General features: G+C 28.9%; 2 protein-coding genes across 3 annotated transcripts; one reads left to right on the top strand and one right to left on the bottom strand.

The window, feature by feature from the left end:
- Positions 1–14,877: 14,877 nt before the first annotated feature.
- On the top strand, positions 14,878–17,937 carry LOC115710352 (uncharacterized). Its single transcript, XM_030638724.2, has 3 exons — positions 14,878–16,170; positions 16,825–17,086; positions 17,181–17,937. The coding sequence occupies exons 1-3, from the start codon at positions 15,119–15,121 to the stop codon at positions 17,355–17,357; spliced, it is 1,491 nt and encodes a 496-aa protein (XP_030494584.1). The 5' UTR covers positions 14,878–15,118; the 3' UTR covers positions 17,358–17,937.
- A 6,817-nt stretch (positions 17,938–24,754) lies between these two features.
- Positions 24,755–26,388, bottom strand: LOC115710348 (large ribosomal subunit protein eL43). 2 transcript variants are annotated; one of them, XM_030638719.2, is made up of 5 exons: positions 26,259–26,388; positions 25,623–25,662; positions 25,185–25,273; positions 24,993–25,075; positions 24,755–24,912 (listed from the first exon to the last, which is right to left on the bottom strand). In XM_030638719.2, exons 1-5 carry the CDS (start codon positions 26,259–26,261, stop codon positions 24,849–24,851), a joined length of 279 nt encoding a protein of 92 aa, XP_030494579.1. In that variant the 5' UTR covers positions 26,262–26,388; the 3' UTR covers positions 24,755–24,848. The 2 variants fall into 2 exon arrangements, with proteins under 2 accessions (XP_030494579.1, XP_060961199.1); XM_061105216.1 differs by lacking the exon at positions 26,259–26,388 and having other exon boundaries at positions 25,623–25,668.
- Between the last annotated feature and the right edge of the window lie 1,395 nt (positions 26,389–27,783).

Here is a 27,783-nt window from a genome sequence, read left to right as displayed (position 1 = left end):
TCAAAATTTTCAGCTCCTTTTGCCATGTGTGCTTCAATACTTGGACAATAATACACTTTGATAGCGTTTTGTTTGCGGCCAGTCTTTTTCATTTTCATTACATATTATTATTATTAGGTAAGTGTTTGTTATTATTTTGTTAGCACTTTAATATATATATGTTTGGAAAATCTCCTCTAGTACACCTTTACTCTTTTTTAGTATTCAGAATAGTTTTTGGTTTATATTGATTTGTATATATACATAATATAATTATGTGGGTTGGAGCATCTACAATTATTTATAAATTTTTAAAAAATTATAAATATTAAAAATAAAGTTTAAACATTTACTTATTATGTCTACACATATAAAAAAAACAATCTGCATCTAAATATTTAAATATTATTTTTGATATTATTAATTATTCGATTTTTTTAAAAAAATTATAGACAATTATAATGATTACATAATTAAATATGAAAATTAGTAGTTTATTAGCAATTAATTAGTTTATTATGAAATATCTGTGCAAATTAGTAATAAGCTCAATTATTAGAAAATAGATAAATATGATATAATTTCTTAATTATGAAAATTTTATTAAATTATAAGTATACTATATATGTAATATATATGATTTAATATTTTTATATTCGGCAATAGTAGAAATTTGATGGATTGGTCAAAAATATCAGTATAAATCAGTATTTAAGAGGCAGATATTTTATTAATACTTGATCATTATGAATTTATGTGGGAGAATTGAAATTGAATATTTTAACCCTAAGTTTAATATATTAGTTTATTAAGAAAAGGTATTTTAGTCATTTACCCTTTTATTTTGATGATATACATCAATTATATGTAGATAAGTTAGAATTTTTAGTAAAAATAAAAAATCAATATAACTCTTCCCTTTGCTCCATTTTTGGCCGAACCAAACAAATTTTCCTCACCAAATTTCTCTCCATCTTTGTGAGAATTCAAGGTAAGAATTGGGGTTTGGTCAATTGAAGAGCTAAAAGAGGAATCAAGGTATGAATCGGAGGTTAATTCTTTAGTTTTTATATGTGGAAGTTAGGTTTTTGTTACGGGAAGATAGAAAAACTTTAACTTATTAATGGTAAATTTTGATTCTTTGAGTCAAATTAAAAAATTAGATGCTAGTCTTGATTATAATATTCTATTGTTTAAGGAAATTTGGTTCAATTTGGATAGGTTTTGGACAAATTTAAGGGCTTAGAATTCAAAATATTAATGTTACAACCTGCCAGGAATCGAAATTTCGGTTGACAATTGGACTTCCAGATGGGGCAGTTTCAAGAACGACTAATTTTTGTATTTTGATCATAACTTTTTACTTCGATATTCATTTTGGACGTTCTATATATGGTTAGAAAGCTTGTGAAAAGCTCTACAGCATGGTATATAATTTAGAACTAAAATATGTGTGTTATTTTAGGGTATTTTCACTACGTAGTTCGGTAAAAAAACTCTAAATTTTACGCATGGGTATTAGAAAGTGTTTTAGAATAGACACTTACTAATTTATTGCTAATGTGACTTAAGACTTTCGATCATCGAGCAATTTTCCACTCAGTTTAACCGACACACTTGAATTTAGAATTAAAATAAGATTAGTAATTAGATGCACATATGCACATGTTTAGTATACATGCATTATGTATTGCCATGTAGCTAACATATCAGAAATAACAGTATTAGTGTACATATAGTTGTACCGAGATACCGATAAATATATGTTAGACAATATTAAAAAGTATGAATTAACGCTACCAACACTAGTACGACTAGAGTACTGAGTGCAGTTTAGTATTATGGTTAATTGTACTATAGTTACAAATGTTCAAGACTCACGAATATATTTCTATGTGTACATAAAGCCAAAGCAAAGACTGAATAATAGTGATATTAGAGCTTGATGAAGATTGTACATATCTAGACGTCTAGACCTAGATGGTTGCAATCTTTGAGACACTACATGCTTAATTTTGTTTATGTCGTTGGACGATACTTTTGTTTAATATGTAAATTATGTACTTTTATAAATAGATTTTGGGATCCCGAATTGGAAGTGTTTTATAAATATGTTGTATGTTTAGTAATATTTTAATTATTACAAGAATTTTATTAAACACACTTTTATAGCAAAAATATTTTACTAACAAAAGATAGCACGACAATTAAGAAAATACCATAACGTGCCTTAGCTAGTAGGGCGTTACAATTTGGTGTCAGAGCTGCAAAGTTTGTTCTCCAAAGACCGCTAGATATGTATAATCATCATCAGAGACAAGCTCGACTCACAGTTCAGTAAGCTTTTATATGTTTTAGTAGCTCAAATAAGATAGCATGATTAGAAATACATAATAGGAATCATATTAGTAGTATGACAGTTGAATAACTATAAGATTACATTTCCATGTTATGCAATAATTATGGTATGCTTATGATCACTGCTTGACCGACCTAACTTATGAATACCAGGCTCGTCCTATAGAATGGACACCCAACAAAATAATAGAAGTTAGGGTGACATGGTTGAGACTGGAGGTGGTTGGAGAAATCAGAATCCCTCTCATACTCGTAGCCAAGGAAGAGGCTGTGGTCGGGGTCATGGCGATAGTAATGCCAATCTGCATTAGGCTCTGGTAGACTGGGAACGAGGGTTTGCAGAAATACAAACTAGACTTCAGAGACAAGAAGATGAGATACAACAGCTTCGGTAGCAAGCTCCTCCTATTACACCTCCTCCTCCGGCACCCCTAGTTCTTGTTCCAAAGTTGCCAGTAGGACAACCTGCTGCTGGTAACAGGATGGAACCTCTTTACGGAAGGTTTCAAAAGTAGGGACCTCCAAATATAGATATGCTATGAATTATCTATTGTTACAATCTAAACAGTCATTGATCCTCTATAGGCGATTTATATTGAATAAGGATGAATTTACTATTTTACCCTTCAATATATTTTATCCTTAAAACACTTAGCTACATGTAAATGATATTTTAGTAAACTAATAATTACTAAAATGAGCATTAATGCCCTGGAAAGAATATTCTACTTATAAAGTGTAAGAAAAACACATCGTTGATTATCAAGTTAGTGTAAATCCAGTGCACTAATAAATCATGAGACTAAATAGTTTAAAGCATATAATAATGATTATTTTCCACTGTGTAGAAAATACTATAATCATGAATAGCTATATGTTTGAGATTTAATAAAATTTATATATTAAACATATAATCATGAAAGTAATTATGTGAACCATACAACATAAAATGATTTCTGATCTTTTATTAGTTAATAAATCTGATTATATTGAAATGGATTTTATTTAGGGCATAAAATCTCAAAAAACTCCCACTTACACTAATATAAAACTAAATACATTTCAATTAATATCGTCTTCTTGATGTCCAAATCAAGAGTGGTATGTAGTATTATCTTTGTAATAGGATCTGACAGATTGTATTTAGTATCGACCTTCTCCACCATTACATCCTCCTTAGTCACAAAATCCTTGATATTGTAAAACTCCTATCTATATGTGTACTCCTCTTAGGGTATTGGATTCTTTACTATTTCACAACTATATCCGTGTTATCAGGAAGTAACACTAGTAGTTAATATATGATTGGAATAACGCCAAAAATGGTACAGAACTTTTCATAGGCTGAATAATTATCTAGTAGCCTTCTGGAACACTTTAATATTCAGTCTCACTAGTAGAGTTAGAGACTCTGGATAAGTTTTTACACTTTCCCAAAAATTACTGCTCCACCCCAGAGTAATCACTATCCCAAATTTGGAGTTTCTAGCATTAATGTAAATCTTAGAAATCTGAGTCGGTGTAGTCTAAAGGGTTCCAAAAAATATCAACCGTATAGACTAACATATAAGTCTTCCTTAATCTTAAGATTTATTTGATTGTCTTCTAATGTTCCTTTCTTAGATTATACCGATACCTACTCATAACTCCCACTCAACATCATGTGTCTGGTCTAATGCATACCAAAACATACATGAGACCTCTCATTGTTGATGCTCAAGAAATTCTTTCCGTAACTTTTATCTTTTATAGGAATAGTTGAAAATGTTCCTTAGATAAACTCTATGTCTGGGAGTCAAATGACTTCTTTTAGAGTTAGCCATTGAAAAATGCTCTAACATCTTACAAAAGTAAGTTGCCTGCACTGGAGTAAGTAAGTTATCAGGTATACCACAAGCCATAAGTTCAAATGATCTCAAACCTATGATACTAGGATCAAGAAGTTTGCTTAAATCCATTGAATAGACCTATTATTAGAATTTCTCTTATTATCCTTATAATAGAAAACTTTTAGTTGCTCTATGTGAATAGTTTTAACCATAGTTATCTTGGCTCCAATTCTTAGTCCCTTACTAGGACTATCCATTGCTTGTTTAAACTAACAATGAACTGTCATTATTAGTGTCTTTCAAGTCATAACAAAGTGGGTTCTTAGAAAACCTCCCACTACGACGAGATACTGTGACTTTCTATCTAAGAATATCAGTGGTATTGACCTTATCGGTTGTGTTAATACAACAAAGACAGTGAGACCATCTTACATAGAATAAGATGATAGAATACTTTGGGATTTAATCAAATAGTATCTCCTCTACTTTGCTACTTTATTTTCAAATTTAGTTATGTTCTTAGAAAATTAGTATTTATTGAAACAAACACTTTCTTATCTTAATGGCCATAGGATGGTCCACCTCTAATCACTTTAGAACAGCTATTAAGTATGCAAATCTTAGTTAACAGTTCTAACTTTTCTTGAGTTCATGATCAAGGCATCCCTGAATCTAGTAATTGTACACTAAGTATACGACCATTCCATCATTTTAAGGTTTTCTTCGAATCAGACATAGATGGGACAACCTATAGAATGTCGTTTGATGTCTCTAAGATGTTGGATTAGATTTTACCAGGACCTAGATTTACTAACAAGTATGGTTATTAACATCCTAAATATGAATTTTTAAAACAATGAATCGTAAACACATATAAAGTATGAGAAACTTTACATTGGTTGCAGCGAAATTAAATGACTCCTTCCACTCAGATCTCTAATCCTTGTTCCTTTCTATCACAGAGTATAATCAAGATCTGGGCCCGACATTCCTTCAGTTGTTTGGATTCTTCACAGTCATACACACTATGATTGAGGACTAACTTGCTATGGGTGGCCATGCACTCAATCACTAAGGCTCGAATTTTTAATGTGAAGAGCACTATAGGATTTCGAAAATAGAAGAGAGAAAAGAAGAAGAAGAAGTCTCAAACTCTCTAGTTGTCAGACAAGATGTAAACTAGGTTTAGAGTCATTAGTTGGATTATGAGACTATTCTTTTCTTTTTATACTAATTCACTTAGGGTTAGGATTGAATTATATGGAATAGAAAATGATAAAATAATAGCAAAAAATACACTTAATGGTCGGCCACATAGTGGGCCCTACACTAATTATATTCTTGCCATTTTTCTCAACTATTTATCTATTATTTCACAAATACCATATTTTTAAATTCTAATCCTATAAATACCAAAACTATTTATTTAATAATGAAAATTAATTCTTAAATAAAATTATTATTTATATTATTTATTAATTAGACTCTACAAAGTCTCTCAATTAACAAATAAACCCTAAAATCCTATTTCTTCATAATCAAGCCATAACTTAGTAAAAATTTATAAATAAGACATAGTCTAATTTAGAATTATATTTGATTAAATAAAATCAATTAACTGAGTCTTACAAGCAGTTTGTCTCCATTAGTATCCTATATAATCGAGCTTCCAATAAGCATATCTAGAATTTACCAAGTAAATTTCTTAACTTATTAATTCGTCCTCGCACCACTATAAACTTAGGATTACACTCTCAATTATATAGAATGCTCTATATGTTCCACGATATAGATAAGCTATGAGATTATCCATTTGTTATAATCCTAATAATTAATGATCTTCTATAGATGATCTACACTGAGTAGGGACAAATTTACCATTACACCCTTCAATGTATTTTATCCTTAAAACACTTAGCTACCTATAAATGATATTCCAGTGAACTAATATAATCACTGAAACGAGTACTCAACCATTTATTTCTATTAAGCCAAGCTCGAAGGAAATCATCGTTTGACTTCTATATATGGATAGAGGCTATAGATTCCGTATCTATGATTAGCGGTCCCACTCAATTGAACTACAATGTTCTTAATTTATATGTCACGAGAAGATCCATTGGTTGATTTTAACGAATAGATTAATGAACATAAATAATGCAACTGAACTAGAACCTAACCATATCAAGATTGAGATCATTTGATCTAAGATCAACAAGGTGATACTGAATTGAATATATATTACGGTAAGTTTATTATATATGATTCAAGTTCAATATCAGTCCCTTCCAATGCATACTCCATACATCCAACCCAAGCTTACTTTAACCAATGCCTTGGAAATGACATAACACTTATCCAAGGTGCAAGTAAATACATTGTAGATTATCCTATCAGTTAAACCATGTGTACTAATAAATCATAGGATTATATTTAATCACACAATCTTGATTACTTTTCACTGTGTTGATAACACAATAAATAAGAATATCAATGTGATAAGGATTTGGATGAATTTATAAATCAAATAAATAAATGATCACATGAACTAAATAACACATTAAATAAGTAATGAAAATAAATCTGTGTCTTTATTAATAATTGAATAGAATAGATTATATTGAAATAAAATTTTATTTAAGGCACAAACCTCAACATAAGACATATCCCTAGAATGACTTTGGCAGTTGCTAATAACTAATTATAGACCTTACTATTTTCATCATTATGCGATTCTAAAGTTCTGGGGAGGTAAGTTTAGATATAATTCGAAGTTCAACTTAATGATCTTTGAAATGCATAACCAAAATATTTTTCCACCTCTATCAGTTCGTAAGATCTTTAACCACTTACCTTATTGGTTTTCGCCATTGCTAGAAATTCTTGAAATTTCTCAAAAATTTCAAATTTCTTTGAATAATGTATATTCTACAGTGATCGTCTCATAATTTAATGATTACTCATATCCACCTCTGAATGTACATCCATATGTTCGAATATAGATGGACACACTTTCAAGTGGATATTGGCATGTTTTCTCTTTGCAGAGAATAATCTTGTCAAAACTACTATGAACAAGATGTAAATGTCATAGATGTATTATTGTGGTCTTTTGTGATTCCTAGGCTTAGTTACAATAAATAGTTCAAGATGATTCTGGTCACAAAATATAAAACTCATAATCCATAAATTTAACATACACTTTGGATGCATTGATAGAAAATAGATATTAACAACTTGTGAAAGTTATACCGCAGTGTACAAGTATTCTAGAAACTGAAATTAAATTTTTATTTGGAATCTAAAATTTAAAGTTAAAACCATAAATTTATACCAAATATTTAATGAGTAATTATTCTAGCTTGGACCACCACTAAAGTGTTAATTTAACTCTAAGTTTAAGTTGCCTTTAGTAAGCATTTATAAGTACGAGATTTTTCTAAAATTGAGGATTGTTATCATTACGGGATAGAATATCTAGAATATGATCATTCATACCACTTATTTTTATAGAATAAAATTGAGTGACATCATAAGCAGATATTTTATAAATCTTATTGTCCAATGATATACTATCTTAAGTAATTTCTTAATGAAAAAGCTATAGAAGAAAACTAAAGAACAATTTCGATTAAAGTAAAATCCAATGATGTCCCGCTTAGGCGAGAGTTAAAGTTATTCTTATTTTACGAGTTATCCATTATTTCGACATTGTAAAAACTAGCCTAAGTTATCATCTATTAGGGATGAGTCAACTAGATTTTTTACTTACAAATACTTATCTGTCGAGATCTAATACTATTAGATTGTCTAATGGATGACCTTCCTTTAGGGGAAGGTGAAGCGCCACGAGGTCCCACTAAAAACAATCAACCAAGTTATATCACCAATGAAGTTCGAAATTGATACTACATGATTAATAACAGAAACTAATGTTGGTTCAATATAAATTTATACACAATTTTTAAAAATTTGTAAACATTCAACAAGTAATGAAGATATGAAAAAAAAAAAAATACAAAACAAACATATCTCTACTCAAATATTTTCTAAGATTTTCAACAAATTGATATAATGTCCCATTTAGGCAAAAGTTAAAGATATCATTAATCAAATAGAGTAGTCTCCTTTAGGCGAGAGTCAGAGTCATTCTTATTTTATGAACTTTTACCATTATTTCATACTCATAAATCATTTTTAAGCAGTCATCTTTAGGGATGAATCTATTCAAAAATGAATCCATGAAAATACTTATCTTTCAAGATCTTACGGTGTTATGTCTAACAGATGACCTTCCTTCAGGGAGACGTCAAGCGCCACGAGATCCCATTAAAAATAATAACCATGTAAGATTAACAATGGAGATCGAATATCTTAAAATTAAAGTTAATATTTTTTAAATAAATTGTATTTTCATTTTATATATTTATTTCAATCTATTTATTTTTATATTTATATATTTAATTAAAATTATTAATTTAGTTGAACTAAATATGAATTTTAATTTAATATTTATTGAATTTTTTTACTTAGGTAGATCTGAAAAATAAATTAAAAATTTATTTTTCATCCTTAGTATATATATCATTCAAATAAATATTGTGAAAATTACTTAATTTAAGTTGGTCTAAAATTAATTAAGAATTAATTTTTAACTTAAATTTAATTTTCTGTAAATATAATAATCATAATTTGAATCTACATGTATTTTAAAATTAAATAAAATTTTGAATTAATAAAATAAATTCTAAATAATTATTTTAATTTATGTTAATCTAAAATTAATTTAGAAATTAATTTCAACATAAATATAATTTTCTCATTTAATTAAATGTCACAAATTTTTTTAATATTTAAGTATCTTGAAAATATTAATTTTCTATTTAATTAAATATATAGAAAAATTGTAAGATAGTTTACTTAGAAATTAATTATCTAAAATTTATTTGACAAACTAAGTGTTGGTTTTCTAATTATAATATATTTAATCTATTTATTTTAGTTAATCATTAATAAAAATTACTTAATTTAAGTGAATCTAAAATTAATTAAGAATTAATTTTCAAATTTTAAATTTCCAAATTCTAACATTTTAAAAAAATGTTTTCGAAAAATAAAATAAGATATGTTCTGAAACTACTCTAATTTAAGTTGTTCTAAAATTAAAAAATTTCAACTTAAATATAATTTTCAATTTAATTAAATATATATAAAAAACTTGATTGAGTATCTTGAATATAATTCTAGTTTAAAAAAATTAATTTTATATATTTAATTAAATATATAAAAAAAATTAGATTACTAGAATTTAATTATTTAGAATTTATTTTATTAAACTATGTGCATTTTTCTAAATTAATTTCAAAATAATTTGATAAAAAAATTAATGTCATCTATTTTGAAATTAATTAGGTTGCTAATCAATTTTTAATTAGGCTAAATTAATATAATTAGTCTAATACAATTATTTAAATAAGATAAATATATGAACCTTCACTACTGGGATTGTTCATGTGAGCGAGGACTGGGTTCAGTATGTTGTATCCACTATAATGACCCCATAACTCTCACACAAGACCCAAAAGAAAGGATTTAAGACCATCTCCAATGTGAAATGTAAAAATTGTGTTATATTTAGCACAAAAAGTAGTTTTGTGGTAAATTTACACCAAATTTTGCTTTGTGCTTCAATGTACAATTGCAAAATTTTGATGTAAAATTTAATATCTAATTAATGTTTTATTAAAAAAAAATCTAATAACTTTATAATCAATTTTATTATTATTTTAATATGTAAGACAATAAACAAATAATATAAATGTTTCATAATTTAATGTGATAGTTAAATATATTAATAAAATAATATAAATGACATAAATGTAAAAAGTAGTACATTTATTGTGGTGTAAATTTTACATCATGACAAATGTTGTGCTAAATTTGGCACAAAATTTGCTATTTATATCACTTTTTGGTACACTATTGGAGTAAACTTTTTGATAAATGAGCTATATTTTAATTTTTCGCCACTTATTTACACTTTTATTGGAGATGCTCTAACCTTTAACTCAACCATTCTTATTTCAAAACCATTAAGTTATCTAGAGTAAAATTAGGTGAATTTTTATGTGTTATTTATATGAAAAGGGAAATATTTGACCTTTTTAGAAGTAGCTTAGTTTAGGTAGTTGTTAGATGTCATGTTAACTTAGTCATTGAAATTGCCTTAACTTGTTTATAGTCATTCTAATGCTGTGTTTTTAAGGTCCCAATTGAATGGTCAATAGTCCATATTTGCTGCATTGTTTCATAAATGTGATTTCACTCCCCTATCTAATAAAGTAGTAGGGTTTTTTTTTTTGGTATTGAAAATATTAATAATAACTTGTCCATCAAGAATTTATATTAATAAGATAACAATACGACCCCTTCTTCTACTCACTCAAATGACATGCTTTCAAAATTGTAGCACAAAAAGAAAAAGAACAATTAAATAACAATAAAAGAATTCGCAAAAGGGATTCTCAAACATTTTTCAAATCCATCATGGTCAACCCTTTGACTTAGTTTTCTCTATCTCTCTCACCCTCTACATTAAGCAACTCTTGTAACACCAAATTAACTCATCCATAATGTGCATCTGCTAACAAAATAATATTGAATGTTATTTTTATGGTCAAACAAAAAAAAAATCAAAAATTTAATTAATGAAAAATGCTTTTTATATATGTTCATATAAATTACTAATTAGAATTACATTATGAATACAGAATATCTTATTGTAATTCCCTCAAAAATGAAACTAAATTTTTATCATGTTATTGAATTTTTATTAAATTTTGAGTAATTATTGGATGGCTTATTTGTACAATTCCTCTTTGATTTATTTATTCGGTTATTATTACCTTCATATTTTAGAGTTAAAACTTTTAGACCATCTCCAATGAATAATGTATATTTTGAGTTAAATTTGGTTTAAAATATATCACAAAATTATATTTTGCTTAATTTTTATATTTGTGCTCCAATGCATAAGGTGTAAATTAACTAAAAAAATCAACAATATCACTAATACTCGTTGAAAATATACAAACAATTAACTTTATTTATATTATTTTAATAACTTATAAATATAAAAACATTTTTTATTAATGAGTGACAAATAGGTAATTAAAAATCAATGTTGATGCTGCCATTTTTAATGGTGCTGCAATAAATAGCTTCACTGGGGTTGTTAGGGATGCTACTGGTGCGATGGTGGAGGCATTCGGTAGCTGCCGGTCTGGGGTCTTGCAACCAGAAATGGTCGAAGCTTTGGGCATGAAGGAAGCATTGAGTTGGATTAAAAATAAAGGTTGGAAGGAAGTTGTAATCGAAACGGATAGTCTTACAGTTGTACAAGCATTGCGATATTCGACCCTTTTATTTTCTTACTTTGGGAGTATTATTTCTGACTGTAAGATGTTATTAGATGAGTTGCGTGACGTTTTTGTCAATTTTATTAGACGTTCTGCAAATAGTGTTGCTCATTGCTTGGCTCGAGCATTCTATTTAGTTGCTAATCGTGAATTCAGGAGTAGTGATGTTTCTCCTGAATTGATAATCGCTATGGATTGCCTTTAATAAAGCTGATGAATGTTTTCAAAAAAAAAAAAAAATTAGCTCAATTTTTAGCTAGGGCCAAATTTAGCACACATTTTACATCACCATTAGAATTAATTTTTAGTAAAATATTCTAAAAAATAACAATACACCACATTTATAGCTTTCCATTAAAGATACTTTACTTTATGTTTTGAGTTATAAAATGAACAATCAACATATAAAATTGTGTTACTCAAAAAGAAAAAACATAAAATTATGGAGTATATTATTATATATTATTCATAAAAAAAAAAAAAACCAAGTGGGCTTTCATTTCCTTACTTTATTTACATTTGTTAGATAAAATTACAAAGGAAATTTTGCATTTCGGGTCTGCATTTTTTCTTCTTTTTAAGTACTTTTGTTTTGTTTTCTTATAAAATGACATAGAAAAAGCTTCTTATTTGATGCAAAAAAAGAAGAAAATTTCCAACTCATATTTATATTTGGTCAGGACACGTGCTTATTTAAACACACAAAAAGCTCAATGTTTATAATTGATTAATATTACTAAAAATAGTAAATGCAATTTTATTTTTTATTACTGCATTATCATATTTTGAGAAATGTGTTCACCTTTATTTCCTTTTTTTTCCCAAAGGTCATAATATATTATGAATGATGTGCCAGACATAATAATTTAAACGAGTAACCTTAATTGACAAGTTATACCACCTCTTATTATTAATATAAATATATGTTTATTCATATAATTATACTATACATTAAAAAATAATAAAGAAAAAAGATTTGGAATTCGAAGTAAAATTTCATGTTTGCCTGTTTCTATTTTTTCTCTTTGATCTCCAACTCCAACCCCATTTTGCCTCGATAATGAAAAATAATACGGATGCTCTCTTTTTTATGTCTAGTTCAACCTTGATCCTATCCAATTTTGATAAAGTACCAAGTAATTTTTTTTTTTTTTTGCCATGCACTCTATTTAGGTGGCATTTAGTTAGAGGTAATGAAATAGAATAAAATAGAAAGAAAATATTTTTAATTGTATTTCTTTATTTGATTGCATTATAAAGTATTAGAATGCTCTTTCTACCATTTTAGTAGAATAATTATTCCATTTTAAAAAAAAATAAAAGATCATTCCAATATAATAAGAGAAAAAAATTTATAATTTTTTTTATCAATTTTTTTTTTATGCATTTTAAATTTTATTCCAATCCTATTCCTATTCCTATTCTCATTCTCATTCATATTTCTATATTTTCATTCTTCCTAACCAAGCGTCACCTTAATTTTTTACCACATGTTTTGCAAATGAGAATGAAGAAAAAGGACCTCTATTAAAATTATATAATATTATGAATTTGGGTTAATATAAATTTATTCTTTATTTACAATTAAATATATGAATATAGTGAATTATATAAGTATTTTTTGAAGAAATTCCATTGTATATTTATTTTATTTTATTTGTTTTAATTTTTACCTTTATTTTTATATTTTTTAAGATATACTCACTTTTATAGATGATGTCTATATTATACCCTTTAAGTTGATGTAAATTATGTGTTAGACTTAAGTGGAAGGTGAATGTATATTAGACAACTCACTCACAAAAGTAGGTACTTTTTAATAAAATATAATATGAGGATATTTTTTATTAATGAGTACAAAAAACAGGTATTCCTCAACTTATCTTTCTATTTCTCGTGAGCTCTAAAAGAATATTTTTTAACTGTTTCTCAACTTTATTCTTTCAAATATATTATCAAATTCAAACCTCATTTTATTTATTTTACCTCAAATTTTTATATTATATTGTACATTAATTTCTTTATTTTTTCTCTTCATTTAAATATTAAGGAAATTTTCAAAAATATTAATTTTTTTATGTTTTATTTACAATTTTACATCCTAAAATTTTTATTTATAAAAATACGCTTATAAAGTTTTAAAATTACAAAAATACACTTCGTTTAACAAAAAGTAAAAAATAATAAAAAATCAATCATTATAAATAAAGTATAAAATAACTAAAAATTACAACTTTAATATAATTATAAATAAATTATAAAAAATTAAAAAAAAAAAAACTGTTTATAATTTTTATAAAAAAAAAAATTTAAGTGAAAAAATAAAATAAAAAAAATATATAATTTAAAATTGAAATAAAAATAGTGTTAGAAAAACATAAATTGAAATAGCATGTTCTTTGTGCATGCGAATTTTCTGCTCGAACTTTAATATAGTTTGGTAGATAATTTTTTTATTAGTGCATTAATATAATTTTTTTATTAGTGCAATAATATAGATCTCCATAGAATAAACAAACATAAAAATTAATCTACCAAATTTTCTGCACTTCAAAAAAAAAAAAAAAAACTAAAATAAATAATAATCAATATGAAACTTTTTCCAATTCAAAATAAATAAAACCCGTTAATAACATGTTTATATATAATCCTACTAAATATACAAGCACTTCTATAAGTTAATAACTAATAATATATAATTATATTGATCTATTGTGGTGATGTCCAAAATTAATATTTTCTAAAAAAAAAAAAGAGAAAAGTAACGGGTATTGTATGTATTAAATTTTTTCCTTATTATGGAGAAAATTAATCCTAAATTGAATAGAGAAAAGAAAAGAATTATTTTAAAAATATACACAAATAACAAAAAAAAAAAAAATAGAAAAATACTGTTGCACGGAATTTTAAATATTTTTACAGTTTTTAAAATTTTATTTACAGTACATACGATATTTTGATATTTTTATATTGTACTATTAGAGTGTTGTTATTTTATTGTTAGTTTTTTGTTATTTGTATATTATTTTTATATAAATTATATTATTTTTTTTTTTTGAGAATATAAATTATATTATCTGAAAGTTATTTTTCTGTTGTTTCATATGATTTTTTAAACAAAAAAATAAACTTAAAAGTATAAATTTTTTACCAAATATAATATTTTGTGACATTTTTGTAAATAACACAAAAGCTCAAGGTGATTCTGTAAGAAAAGTAATGTTTCTTCGCTCTCATCGGCTTCAAAATTTGATGTTTTCTTTTAATTAATTTTTTAATCAACAGTAGTATTATATTTTAATTAATTAATTATTATTAATAGGCATTTTAAATAAAGTGAAACGCTCTCGAAAAAGCTCATAATACAAAAACTTGTTGTATTGAACCCAGAAAAGAAAAGCAGACGAGAAAGAATCGCCAAACCCCACAAACAACCAATCGTTAGCCCTAATTTTTTCCCGAGAAAATAATAATCCCACTTGAACAAAACAACTACAACACTTTCTTCTTCCACTTTTTCAATTTCCTTATGTGATGCATCAGAAGAAATCAGAAGCTCAGATCGGAAAAGAAAGCAGCGGCGTCTCTTCCGATTTCAACCCAACCCCTCCACTTCTATTCCATTCTCATCATCATCATTATTCTCACAATCCATCTTCTTCTCTGTCTCATTCATCAATCTCAATTCAATCCCTTACAAACGACGATATCAACGCTCAATTTCATCCCAAAATTCATTTGCCGCCTTACCCATCTCAAGCTCTTCCTCCTAATGATCTAACGATCCCTCCTACGACGCCGTATAAGCGTCCCCTTCTCACCCACAACGCTTCTTCTCTCTCTAAATCTCCGACCCTTTACAAGTTCCCTACTGCCAAGCAAAACCCATCTCTCAATTCCATTTCTTTATCCGCCAAGACTGCTGCTTTTCGCCTCATTCGACGCCTCAACCGGCTCCGCCGCCTGGTGATTCTTCTCTCTCTGCCTTTCTTTTACTTCCTCGTCTCACATCCCAGCCACTCTTTCTTGATTGATTTTCTCTCCGCTTTCGCTTTCTCTGCTGCTCTCCTCTTCTCCCTCAATCTCGCCCTTCCTCGCCTCCCCTCGATTCGATTGTTCCTCTCGAGGTCTCTCCCGCTAAAACTCAAGTCCAGACCGCCTTTGCCGGTGTTTTGGTCAATTGGGTCTCGGCCGAAATCGGAGAAGAGAGTGAATTCCGGTTGCTCGGTTCAGGTATACCGAAACGGCGACATTTACGAGGGAGAATTCCATAAGGGAAAGTGCTCCGGGAGTGGAGTGTATTATTATAACATGAGCGGGAGATACGAAGGTGATTGGGTTGACGGGAAGTATGATGGTTATGGGGTTGAGACTTGGGCTCGAGGGAGCCGTTACCGAGGCCAGTATAGGCAGGGACTGAGACACGGTTTCGGGGTTTATAGATTTTATACCGGTGACGTTTATGCCGGGGAATGGTCTAATGGACAGAGTCATGGGTGTGGTGTTCATACATGTGAGGATGGGAGCCGTTATGTTGGTGAATTCAAGTGGGGCGTTAAGCATGGGCTTGGTCACTACCATTTCAGGTAATTCTCCCCATTAAAGTCTGTGTAGGATTCAATGTTTAACTGGACATTTTTGGATATGCGATTTGTGTTTTATTTATATTTTTTACGTGTTTAATTGAATTTTTCTGGTGCTGCTAATCCAGAGGAATTAGCATAAACTTTCGCAAAAAGAAAGAAACATCTTTCTTGTGGTGTTTGGTGGTGACTTCATGCAAGTCTGGTGGTTCTATCGGTTGCCTAATAAGTAGATGTACATGTTATTTGATAAAGACTTAACAATCATGAAGATGGTTTTTAAATTTTAAAGATTTTCTGTTATTACCTATTCTGATAAGTAAACAGTAAAATCTCGCTTAGAAAGGAATGTGCATAAATTCTTGAGCCATCTTATAATTATGGGACTCCTCTTTTTGGCCGTTTTATACATTTTGCCTCTTGCTTACTTTATTACAATAGTAACATTTGTTCCTTAAATTTTGAAATTAATTTTGTGATTTTCTTGTTGCTGTTATTAGATTTGCATTTCTAATATGTTTTTATTTTAACCACAAAATTATTTGTTGGATTCGTTAAGTATATGGTGCTGCTGTACAACACCAGAAATTTTATGTGTTAGTATGTATTAGATTGTTTTGTATCTTTTATACCAAGGCTGCTGTTTCTTTTATTCAGAAATGGGGATACATATGCTGGAGAATATTTTGCTGACAAGATGCATGGCTTTGGAGTTTATCGATTCGCCAATGGTCACCGTTATGAGGGGGCCTGGCACGAGGGTAGAAGGCAAGGCCTAGGGATGTATACATTCAGAAATGGCGAAACACAATCTGGTCACTGGCAAAATGGAGTTCTTGATATTCCAAGCACACAAAGTACAACTCACCCTGTTTCTCCCGTGGCTGTTTATCATTCCAAAGTACTCAATGCCGTCCAGGTATTGAAAGTGCAGTCAAGGAACCCCTTTTTGTGATTGAAAATGATAAAAGATTGTTTAACGAAATATGTTTTCGTTCTTTTTTCACTATCAGGAAGCAAGAAGAGCAGCTGAGAAAGCTTATGATGTGGCCAAGGTTGATGAAAGGGTGAGCCGAGCTGTAGCGGCTGCAAACAGGGCAGCCAATGCAGCTAGAGTAGCAGCAGTTAAAGCTGTCCAGAAACAAATGATTCAAAATAGTAACGACAGCACTCCAATTCCCGTCATGTGAGAACCCCAACAGAATAACAGCAACTATTGATCAGTGAAAAAAAAATATCCATCTCATGGCAACATTAAGAAATGCCGGCTTCTGCGGTTTTTTCTTTCCAAGTAGCTTCAGCTTCATGTTCTGTCTTCGACATCTCGCTTTGAGAGGATATAATTTGAGTGCCTCTCCAACTCGATTGCAGGGAGCGCGGAAGTAGTAATCTGAAGAGGTGTAAACAATGTCCATCTATATTGCCTTTAGAAAAATCTTATGTATACAGTCCAAGTCCAAATATATAGAGCGAATATGGCGTCCTCCACCAGTTCATAGAGAGAGGGATGGCGATAATGCCATCCTTTTCCTTCGTCGTTCTTCTTCTTCTTTTTCAAGTGTTACTAATTTTGCTTTTTAAATATTTTGGTTCATTTTTGTAAAGATGAGTTAGATGTAATGTAAGGGAGGTGCTGGCGCCTAGGTAAAATTGGAGTCAGCCACTGCTATATGTGAAATTGTCGCCATTTTTAACCAAGTACTGTGTTATATTAGCTAAGAGAGTTATGAAATAATAACAATGGTATATAACCAAGAACAATTTGGTTAACTCAGAATCTTTTACCAAGCTAGTTTGTTGTACTTGATGATCGTACTGATATATGTATATATAATGACCACTGGCATTGCCATGAAACTTTTTATGTTGAAAAGTAGAATTGCCCATAATTATATAAACTACCCCAACAAAAATGGCCAAGCACGAGCATCTCACTCTAGATATTTTCATCATGACAGTAATGCTTAATGCTATGTTTGGTAGAGGTGAAAAAAGAGAGGGTAATAGTAGAGGTGACAAGAGCTAGATGTGAGGGAAAAGCCTAAAGACTCGCAAATTTCTACAGTATTTTTACTATAAAAATGTAGAAATAATTTCATGTAAAAGAGTGGTTTATGATGTGTTTGGTGAGAGGGATGGAGAGAAAGATGATGCATTACTTGAAGAAGGATGAAGAGGACAGTGAGAATATTTTGTATTGTTTGGTAAGTTAAAGAAGGAGAAAATTTATTCATTTGCTTGATATTAGAATGGAGTCCTATAAAAATGGTGCATTGATATATGCTAGTTATGGTTGGTAAATTTTAAAATGACACGACTTGAAATTGATATAAATAAGTTAGTTTGGTTGACAAATTTAATAATCGTGTTGTGTTTGTGTTTTTGTTTGAAATTTCGACATGTTTAATAATTGTTTTGTGTTTGTATTTACCTTAATTATGTCAAGCAGTAATTTTATAACACGAATAGCAGAAGATAAAATGAGTTGATAATCTTGTATTAATTAACTTGTAGAATATATAATTAAGTTTTTTGATATTGTGTTAGATTAAAACTATGTATTCTATGTGTTTGTGTGATAGGTTTCATATTCTATGTATTTATGTGATAGGTTTCATAATTTTTTTTATTGTAGTTAATAGTTATGTTTAATTATGTTAATTTTGTGCTTCTGACAGTCTCAAGTTTGTCACATGACATGTTTATTAAATCTATTAATGTCATGTTTGTGCTTATATTTATTTTAGAGCATCTCCAACAAAGAAGAAAATTAGTGATGCAAAGCTAAAATATAGCTCACTTACCAAAAATATATTCTAGTGGTGTGTTAAAAAGTGATGCAAATTTTGTTATATAACAAAACAAATTTTGGCATAACGCTACAAAATTTACATCACCATAAATGCACTACTTATTCATTTACTTTATGTCATTTATATTATTTTATTAGTATATTTAGTTATAGCATTAAATGATAGACTATTTATATTTTTTTTATTACTTTACATAATAAAATTAATGAAAAAGTTATTATTTTGATATTTTATTAAAAATATTAATAAAATATTAAATTTTGCATCAAATTTTGTAATTAAACATTGAAGCACAATGCTAAAATTAATGCAGATATATCATAATATTATTTTTTGTGTCAAATATGGCACAACTTTTACATCTCTTATTAGAGATGGTCTTAGGGCCTGTTTGGCACAGCTTTTGGAAAAGCTAAAAGCTGCTTTTCAAAAAAGCTGTGACAAAAAGGTGTTTGGTAAGCAGTTAACAAACAGCTTATTGAAGAAATTATGGAAAAGCTACAGCTAAAAGCTAAAGCTGGTACAACCCAACTTTTAGAAAAAGCTGTTTTGATTAAAAGAATTTATAATAAATTATTTTTACTAAAAATTTATTTAATTATTTATTATATATTATAAAAAATAAAAATATTTTTTAAATGAAAAAATATTTAAAAATAAATAATATTTAAATTTCTAATTTTTTATTTTATTTTAAAAAATATTTTATATTTATATTTTTATTATTAATAAATAATATCAATTTATGTTTCTTATAAACTACAATTTTATCTTTTGCAAGTGCTAAAAATATAATTTAAAAATATTAAAAATTATTTTTATCAAATGCATATAAATTTATACTATAGAAAAAAATAATTAAAAATATATAAAAAAATAAAAAATTTATATAACATATTTTTTTATATATATATTTGTAATTATAATGAACTAGATTAAAATATTATCATTATTGTAATAGAATCTTAACAACTCACAGCACTTTAAAAATTATAATTTACCAAACACTCAAATTTCAAATTTTTTCCACAAGCTTCCGTTTACAAATGCTTTTTCCCACAAAGACAACATACTGCTTCCCCACAAAGACAAATTCGTGCTAAATCCGGCCCTTAATTGTGTCGACACAATAACATAAATTGTCAACCCTAATTTTGGCAGCCCTTAACAAATTGTTACTCATTTAAAAATATGTAATAAATTTGATACAAAATTGAACATAAGTCAAATTGGCACCTAATAAATTTTACATTTTTTATTTAGTATTTTCCCCCTAAAAAATGAAACTATTTAACATTTTCTCATTATTTAACATGCATATTTATTAAATAACTTAATTGACAAATTAATTTGTAAACCACTAAATTTAGCACGTGATTTACACTATTTTAGTCTTTTCTATTGTATAAGTTTTGGAATAATTACATAAGACACCATTTTTTGTAAAATATTTACATTTTTATGTTCAAAGAATGTTTTTTTTACATTTTTTCGGTTTTCCAAAAAATAACACGAAAACAGCATAAAATCAACAAGAAAATTACATAAAAGTAACATGAAAATAACATCAAAATAACATACAGATAACAAAAAATCAACAACAAATTAACAAGATTACAACATAAAAAGACCATATTTTCTGTAAATAAAATAAAAAAAATCGTAAAAATATTTAAAATTCCGTAAAACCGTATTTCGTAATTTTTTTTTATTGTTTTTATGTTTTTGTGAAATAATCCCTAAGTTTTTTATATTTAGTTTTAGTTTATATTCAAAAAAGAAAATACTATCATAAATTTATAGTTAGTAATAAACTCCTTTAAACATATCATTTTCTTCCATGTATTGCTACACCATTTTTTTTTTTTTGAGATATATTGCTACACCATTTTACTATGGGCTATTTTCAAAAATATGGGAAAAATTATTAAGGTTATGATAAATATGGCATAAAAAGTAAATGTCACTAAATATGGCATTATCTAACCAATCAAACTAAAAATATGGTTTTTTTTTAAAAAAAAAACCATATAAAACAATAAAAAAATCTAAATTTAAAATTCATAAAAAATAAAAACTTAATTAAATTACCATAAAAAATATTAAAATTCCCTTCATATTTATTTTTTTAAAAAAAATAAAAGAAATAAAACTATAGTGATCGCCAAAGTTGTCACTCGTGCCGGAAAAGTCACCGGAGTTTACTGTCGGCACTGAAAAAGTCGTCGAAGTAGCTGTCGGTGCCGGAAAGTCGCCGAAGTTTCTGCCGGCGCCGAAAAAGTCGTCAGAATTAGCATTGTCCCTAAAAAATCACCAAGAAACTGGTTTCTTGATGTCGGTGCCGGAAATTTTACCGGTGACAATGCCAAGTCCGACGACTATTCTAGAGTTTGATGTCGGTGCCAGAAAAATCGCTGAAATAGTTGCCAGTGTAGGAAAAATCGCCGAAATAGTTGCCAGTGTAGGAAAAATCGCCGGAGTTATTGGCGTCGTAAAAAAAGTTGTCTGAATTGGTATTGTCGCCAGAAAAATTACTAGAAAAATCACCAAGAAATAGGTTTTTTCATCAAGAAACCGGTTTCTTCACCAAAAAAGTGGTTTCTTCATCAAGGAACTAATTTTGTTACACAACAATAATAAAGATTATGAAAACAAAATAAAAATGATATACACTGAAAATAATTGAAACTAGTTTCATCAATCAACCAAATAAAGAAAAAAATACAAAAAAAAAAAAAACCAGTCTCTTGGTGATTTTTCCGGTAATTTTTCCGGCGACAATGCCAATTCCGACGAATTTCCCAAAGTTTACTGTCGGTACTGAAAAAGTCACCGGAGTAGCTGTCGGTGTATTAGTCGTCAGAGTTGCTACCAACGCCAAAAAAGTCGTCAGAATTGCCATTGTCGTTAGAGAAATCACTGGAAAAATCACCAAAAAACTAGTTTCTGAGAATTTTTCTTGGTAATTTTTCCGGCGACTATGCCAATTCTGATGACTTTTCTGAAGTTTGCTGTCAGTGCCGGAAAAGTCGCCGGAGTAGCTACTAGCGTCAGAATTGGCATTGTCAACGGAAAAATCACCAGAACCAGTTTCTTGAAGAAGAAACCGGTTTCTTGGTGATTTTTTCAGTGATTTTTCTAGCGACAATGCCAATTCCGACGAATTTTCCGACGCCGACAGCAACTTTGGCGACTTTTCCGGTACTGACCACTTTTTCGGTGACTTTTCTGGCACCGGCAACAAACTCCGGTGACTTTTCCGGCATCAATAACAAATAAAACTTCCTAAACAAATAAAAACATTAAATATGGAATTTGAAAACCTAATTACATATATCTGGCATATCAAATACCATAAAAAGACCTAAAAACAAAAAAATACCATATAAATTGGTCAAACTTAAATGTGCCATATTTATCATAAGAACTTTTAAAATCCCATAGTAAGTGTAATTTCCTCATTATATTCTTAGCAGGGCGGGCCGGCCCATTTGGGTCTTTAAGAAAAATAATTTTTTTTATTTTTATAATAAGAATATATAGTAATTTTTAAAAATTCTTAAAAAAAAAAAATAAGAGAATTATTTCACAAATACACATAAACAACAAAAACAAAAATAAGGTTTCATGGAATTCTAAATATTTTTACAATTTGTTTGATTTTATTTACAGAAAATACAGTTTTTTTATGTTGTACTCTTGTTGATTTTTTGTTATATGTATGTTATTTTGTGTTGTTGTTTTGATGTTATTTAGATGTTATTTTCATATTATTTTTATGTAGTTTTCTTGTTGTTTTTGTGTTTTTTTTTATAGAAAACCGTAAAAATATAAAAAAAAAATTCTTTAAACGTAAAAATATAATTTTTTTTACAAAAAATTGTGTCTTATGTAATTATCCCCAAAAAAAAATTATATTTATTAAAAGATATTTTTTTATTTGAGCCCTTAGAATGAGTTGACCCTAAACACGGGCCATACCCGCCTTAATCTAGGACAAAGTTTAAGAAAAAAGTAAGCATAATTTTAACATTTTATTTTAAATATTTTTACATACTTAATATTTCGTTTAATTTGTATTTGTTTTGATAAAGCAACTCTATTTCTGTACCCTATCATGTTATTGTCCTTTTAACAATGTTTCATATTATCAATATTGCAAAAAGTTCCTCTACCAAAAAACAATAACAACAACAACAACAATAGTTCTAACCTTGTGTCAGGACCTACGGGCCAAGAGAATGTCTCAGGTACACATTTTCTATGGGGCGTAGGCCTCTCAAAAGGTAACGGAGGCGTGCAAATAATAATAATAATAATAAAGAAGAAAAAAAATCTTCAATTTAATTCTCATTTGACATTCCTGATTGGTTAGCTCGCTTTTCAAATTCGGGAATTATCCATAATAATTTAGGAGCAATCAACTAGGAGCTATTTTGATAGGTGATTCTATCTAATGAAGTATGCATATTTTGATTTAAAAAGTAAAATATATCTCCTCGACATACTAATGGTTAACTAAAACAAAATCAATTCAATAATAAATAACATGAGAGCTCACATCCAATCACAATTAATAACTACGCAGAATCAGCTTAGTTATTTATTGGAAAATTTGCGACAAAAGTTCTCAAAAAATTCAGTTTGATACAGATAAGTCCCCAACTTCGAAAAATAGCGGTAATAGTCCTCAAGGTCATGATTTTTATTTGTCTGTTAGTCCTAATTTTAATTGAGCCGTTTACTTTTTTAAATTACCACGTGTCGAAATATTATTGGTTTAAATTATTATTTTAATTTTAAAAAATAAATAAATAAATAAATAAATAATTTAAAAATGATTTCTTTTTTCTTTTTTTCTTCGTCTTTTTCGTCCACTCCTAACTAACGAACCCCAATTCTCGGTATTTTGAAACCCTTCTCCACTCTTGATCTTAGAAGCTATGGCATTTGGATCGTTGGGTAGGCCCAACTCCAGTTCCAAAGGATTCGATTTTGCCACAGATGATATTCTCTGCTCGTATGAAGAGTACAGTAACCAGGAATCCTCCAATGGCAGCCATGGCGATCCAGTGATCACTTCTAGCTCCGCCCAGGTACTTTGATGCTTGAAATCCCAGAGTTGATATTAATTAAGTTGTTATGTTATGGATTCTTATATAATTTAGTTTTAGGAGTGAGATAGGGTTTTGGGTCGTATCAATAATTGATGTATATCTGTTGCCCCTGCCCTGCTTGGTGACCCAAATCGGCAACCCAAACCCAGATCTATTAACCTCCTCCTCCTCGACTACTATTAAAGCTCGAATAACCTCGATGAATTCATACTCCAATAGACGCATGTTTAAGACTCATCTTCAAGCTTGGGAGACAAAAAATTAATAAGATGAAGGTGATGGAATTAAGGCTAGTTTATTAGTTTTAGGTTATTTTGGCAATGAGAAGAAGACGACAAAGAAAAGAAAGAAAAAGAAAAAAGAAATTATTTTTAAATAATTTATTTATTTATTTTTATTTTTTAAAATCAAAATAACAATTTGGACCAATAATATTTCAACACGTAACAATTTTAAAAATGTAAACAACTCAATTAAAATTAGAACTAACGTTTAAATAAAAAGCATAACCTTGAAAACTATTACCACTATTTTTCGAGATTAGATTTGAAGGCTTTTGCTGCAAATTTCCCTTATTAAAAAATAACTAAATTGGAACCCATAAGTTAAAAACAGCTCAGAGTAGTAAACAATCATATATCAAAATAGAAAGCAATCTAACAACAAAATTTGGTCCATTAAATATAAAACTTCTTGTAGCACAATAACACTTGGTAAAAAGAAGAAAAACAACAAAGAAATCTGAAACTTCCTAGCTCTCAGTCTGCTCCCTGAGCCTTCTGATGGTGCTCCTGACCGTAACAGCACTTGCGGTACTGCAAAAAAATAAGAATGAATGGATAAGAAACTAAACTTGGAATATTAATCCTAGAAAAGGTATAAATTAAGTACTAACTTGAGGGTGTAGGCTCCTCCGGCTTTAACTTTGCCGCAGTCTTTGCAGCCCCAAATTCCAACAGCCTTCCTCTTCACTGCATACTAAAAAAGCATGGAAGTTTTCATTAGATGATTTGATGCATCTAAACCTAGTTTTCGTGTATGCAATACCGGACCAAGGATTGTACGAAATCAGGGATAAGAAATCTACCTTTCCGCAAAACTCGCAGAAGTACTTGCTGTGCTGACTGACTTCCATCTTCTTAATCTGCTTCCTCAAACTAGCACCATAACGGGTACCTGAAGTAAATTAAGGCCATCATTAACACCATTAATTTAGTGTATGTGATAGAAAAACAAGAGTAAGCGGTAAAACAAAAATCTTCAATCATAAACAGAACAAAATGGAGAGTTTAGATTATGTTGTCACTATTGCAGGTCTTAGAATGATAACTAGAATTCTTCTTTACACAGTAAAGAAAACCTCAATTGAAAACTTGTAATAATACCCCATTATTATTTATAATGCAACCATTTTAAGATAATTTAATATCCTACCTTCCATCATCTTTTAACAAATCAATTTGTTCTAACTCACAATATCAGGATAATTCAATGAAACATAAGATAACAAAGAAAAACAACTTACCATATTTCCCAACAATACCGGCCTTCTTGGTTCTCTTCGTCTGCATATACAACAAGAATAACAGAGTTAAAAAACTTCACCAAATAATTACCCAGTTTACAAGTCCTGAAAGAAAATTTTCTCATCTAAATATTTCACATGTTTAACAGGCCAGTAAGAAAAAGAAAAGAACAATTTAAATTAAAAAAAAAAAAACATGAAATAATATTACCAAATCTAAACCCGAAAATTAATAGCATCAAAACATTAGAAAAAAATCCTACTTGCGCAACATTTCATTGTCCAAGCAAGCTCACACTCCATTTTCAAAATATTTAAGTATCTTTTTGGTGGCACAATGTAGATTAGAGAAAAAAATTCACACGAAAACTAAGATTTTCCTCAAATATTTACAAATGATAACTAAACAATCCCTGTTTTTCTATTCAGTCCATTCTTTCTCTCCTATAATTCTCATAACACTATTTCAATAAAATTTCAAACATTTCTAATAGCTTAATTAATAGCCTAATAAATCCCCAAAACAAATTCAAGATCTAATTAAAATTAATGTATAAATCATGCTTCGTAAACAACAAATTAATTAAAGCTATACACATAACTCCGAATAATAACAACAATAAAGAGAAAGAGTACCATTTTGGATATGGAATTTGGTGAAGCAAAAACCCTAGAAAACTCGGAGACTTTGAGCGGCCAAAGTGAAGGGTTTACATTTTCAGTACTAGCTTATATATTAGACTCCCAAATTTGCAGTCGGAGGAAGGAGGTAAGAGTTGCCCTAAGGTCTATGGGCCCTCAAGGTTTGGGCTTCATTAGATGGAGGCACATATTTAGAGATATTGCTCTAACCTTGGGCCTATGAATAAGTCAGGCCCAAAACTGCGACGGCCACACGCAACTGCAGCAAGCGCGTTCTTTTCGTTTGCTTACCTCACGCCTCACGCCTCACGTCACGCGTTACTCTATTTCCCTAAGCATGCATTAACGCAATATTACAAAAATTTACACCTTATTTGAATTTTTCTTTAGAAGAAAAATATTGGTTTTTTTTTTCTCTAATTTTTTTTGAACAATTGCTTGATTTTGTAAAATAACAATTGGGATAAATTAACTTTTTAATTACATAAAAAAAACATAAATTCACTTTTTTTCTTTTTTATTGTGTACTTGCGATAGATCAAATCTGAAGTTAGGAATGAAGTTTAGTGATGATTAATGATGTTTTGCGATGTTTGACTACAATAATAAATATTTGCGTATTTATTGATGTTTTGCAATATATTTGCAATATGAGACTAAAAATGCAAAATACATTGCTAAATCACACTCAAGTTTTTACAATGATTAACGATATTTAGCGATGTACCTTCTTTTTAGTCTTATCTAGGGCCGAGAATATATGAGCCTAAAGCGAATTAAATTTTTGGGCCATCTCTCTCAAAAATATATATAAAAAATTATTGAAAATGGATGTCATGACATTTGAACTCATGACATTATATATGTCATACACTCCAACCAACTAAGATATGAATATTTATTGTTTACAATATATTTAATTTTACTTAAATAAAAATCTAATGAAACTTTTTATTTTTTATTTTAGGTCTCGAAAAGTATGGGCCCTAGGCCCGGGCCTCGCCCGCGTATGCATAGGGCCAGCCCTGGTCATATCACAAATACATCGCAAAACATCACTAAATACGTAAACATTTAATTTTTTAGTCAAACATCGCTAATCATTACTAAACTTCATCCCTAACCTCAGAATTGCTCTATCATCACAAAAAATCGCAATAAACTGGATAACCCAAAGAAAAAAACCCAGAAAACGTGACAAATTTAAAATCCAATTTTTGGGTAAAAAAATTAAGAAAACACAAACACAAATATACACATTTGTTAAAAAACAAACTATATGTTTGGGAATCACCCAAACATAGAGCAAGAGAATGAGAGGCGCTCTTGGTGGTTTGACGTCGCTCAACAATTTGCGATGTCTCGATGAAGGGCTTGGTTCGCAGTGTGCGGTGGTGAACAGAGTGTGGTGCACGGTGGTGAGTTTAAATAGTCTTTTACGGGAGAGAGAGAATGAGATGAAGAAGATAGAGTATTGAGAAATTTAAAATGAAAGGGATATTTTTGAATTTAGGTGAAA

Source organism: Cannabis sativa, chromosome X (assembly GCF_029168945.1).
Source record: "Cannabis sativa cultivar Pink pepper isolate KNU-18-1 chromosome X, ASM2916894v1, whole genome shotgun sequence".
NCBI classification, from domain to species: domain Eukaryota; kingdom Viridiplantae; phylum Streptophyta; class Magnoliopsida; order Rosales; family Cannabaceae; genus Cannabis; species Cannabis sativa.
The sequence above is the reverse complement of the archived record's forward strand: the minus strand, read 5'-3'. Positions and strand labels throughout refer to the sequence as shown.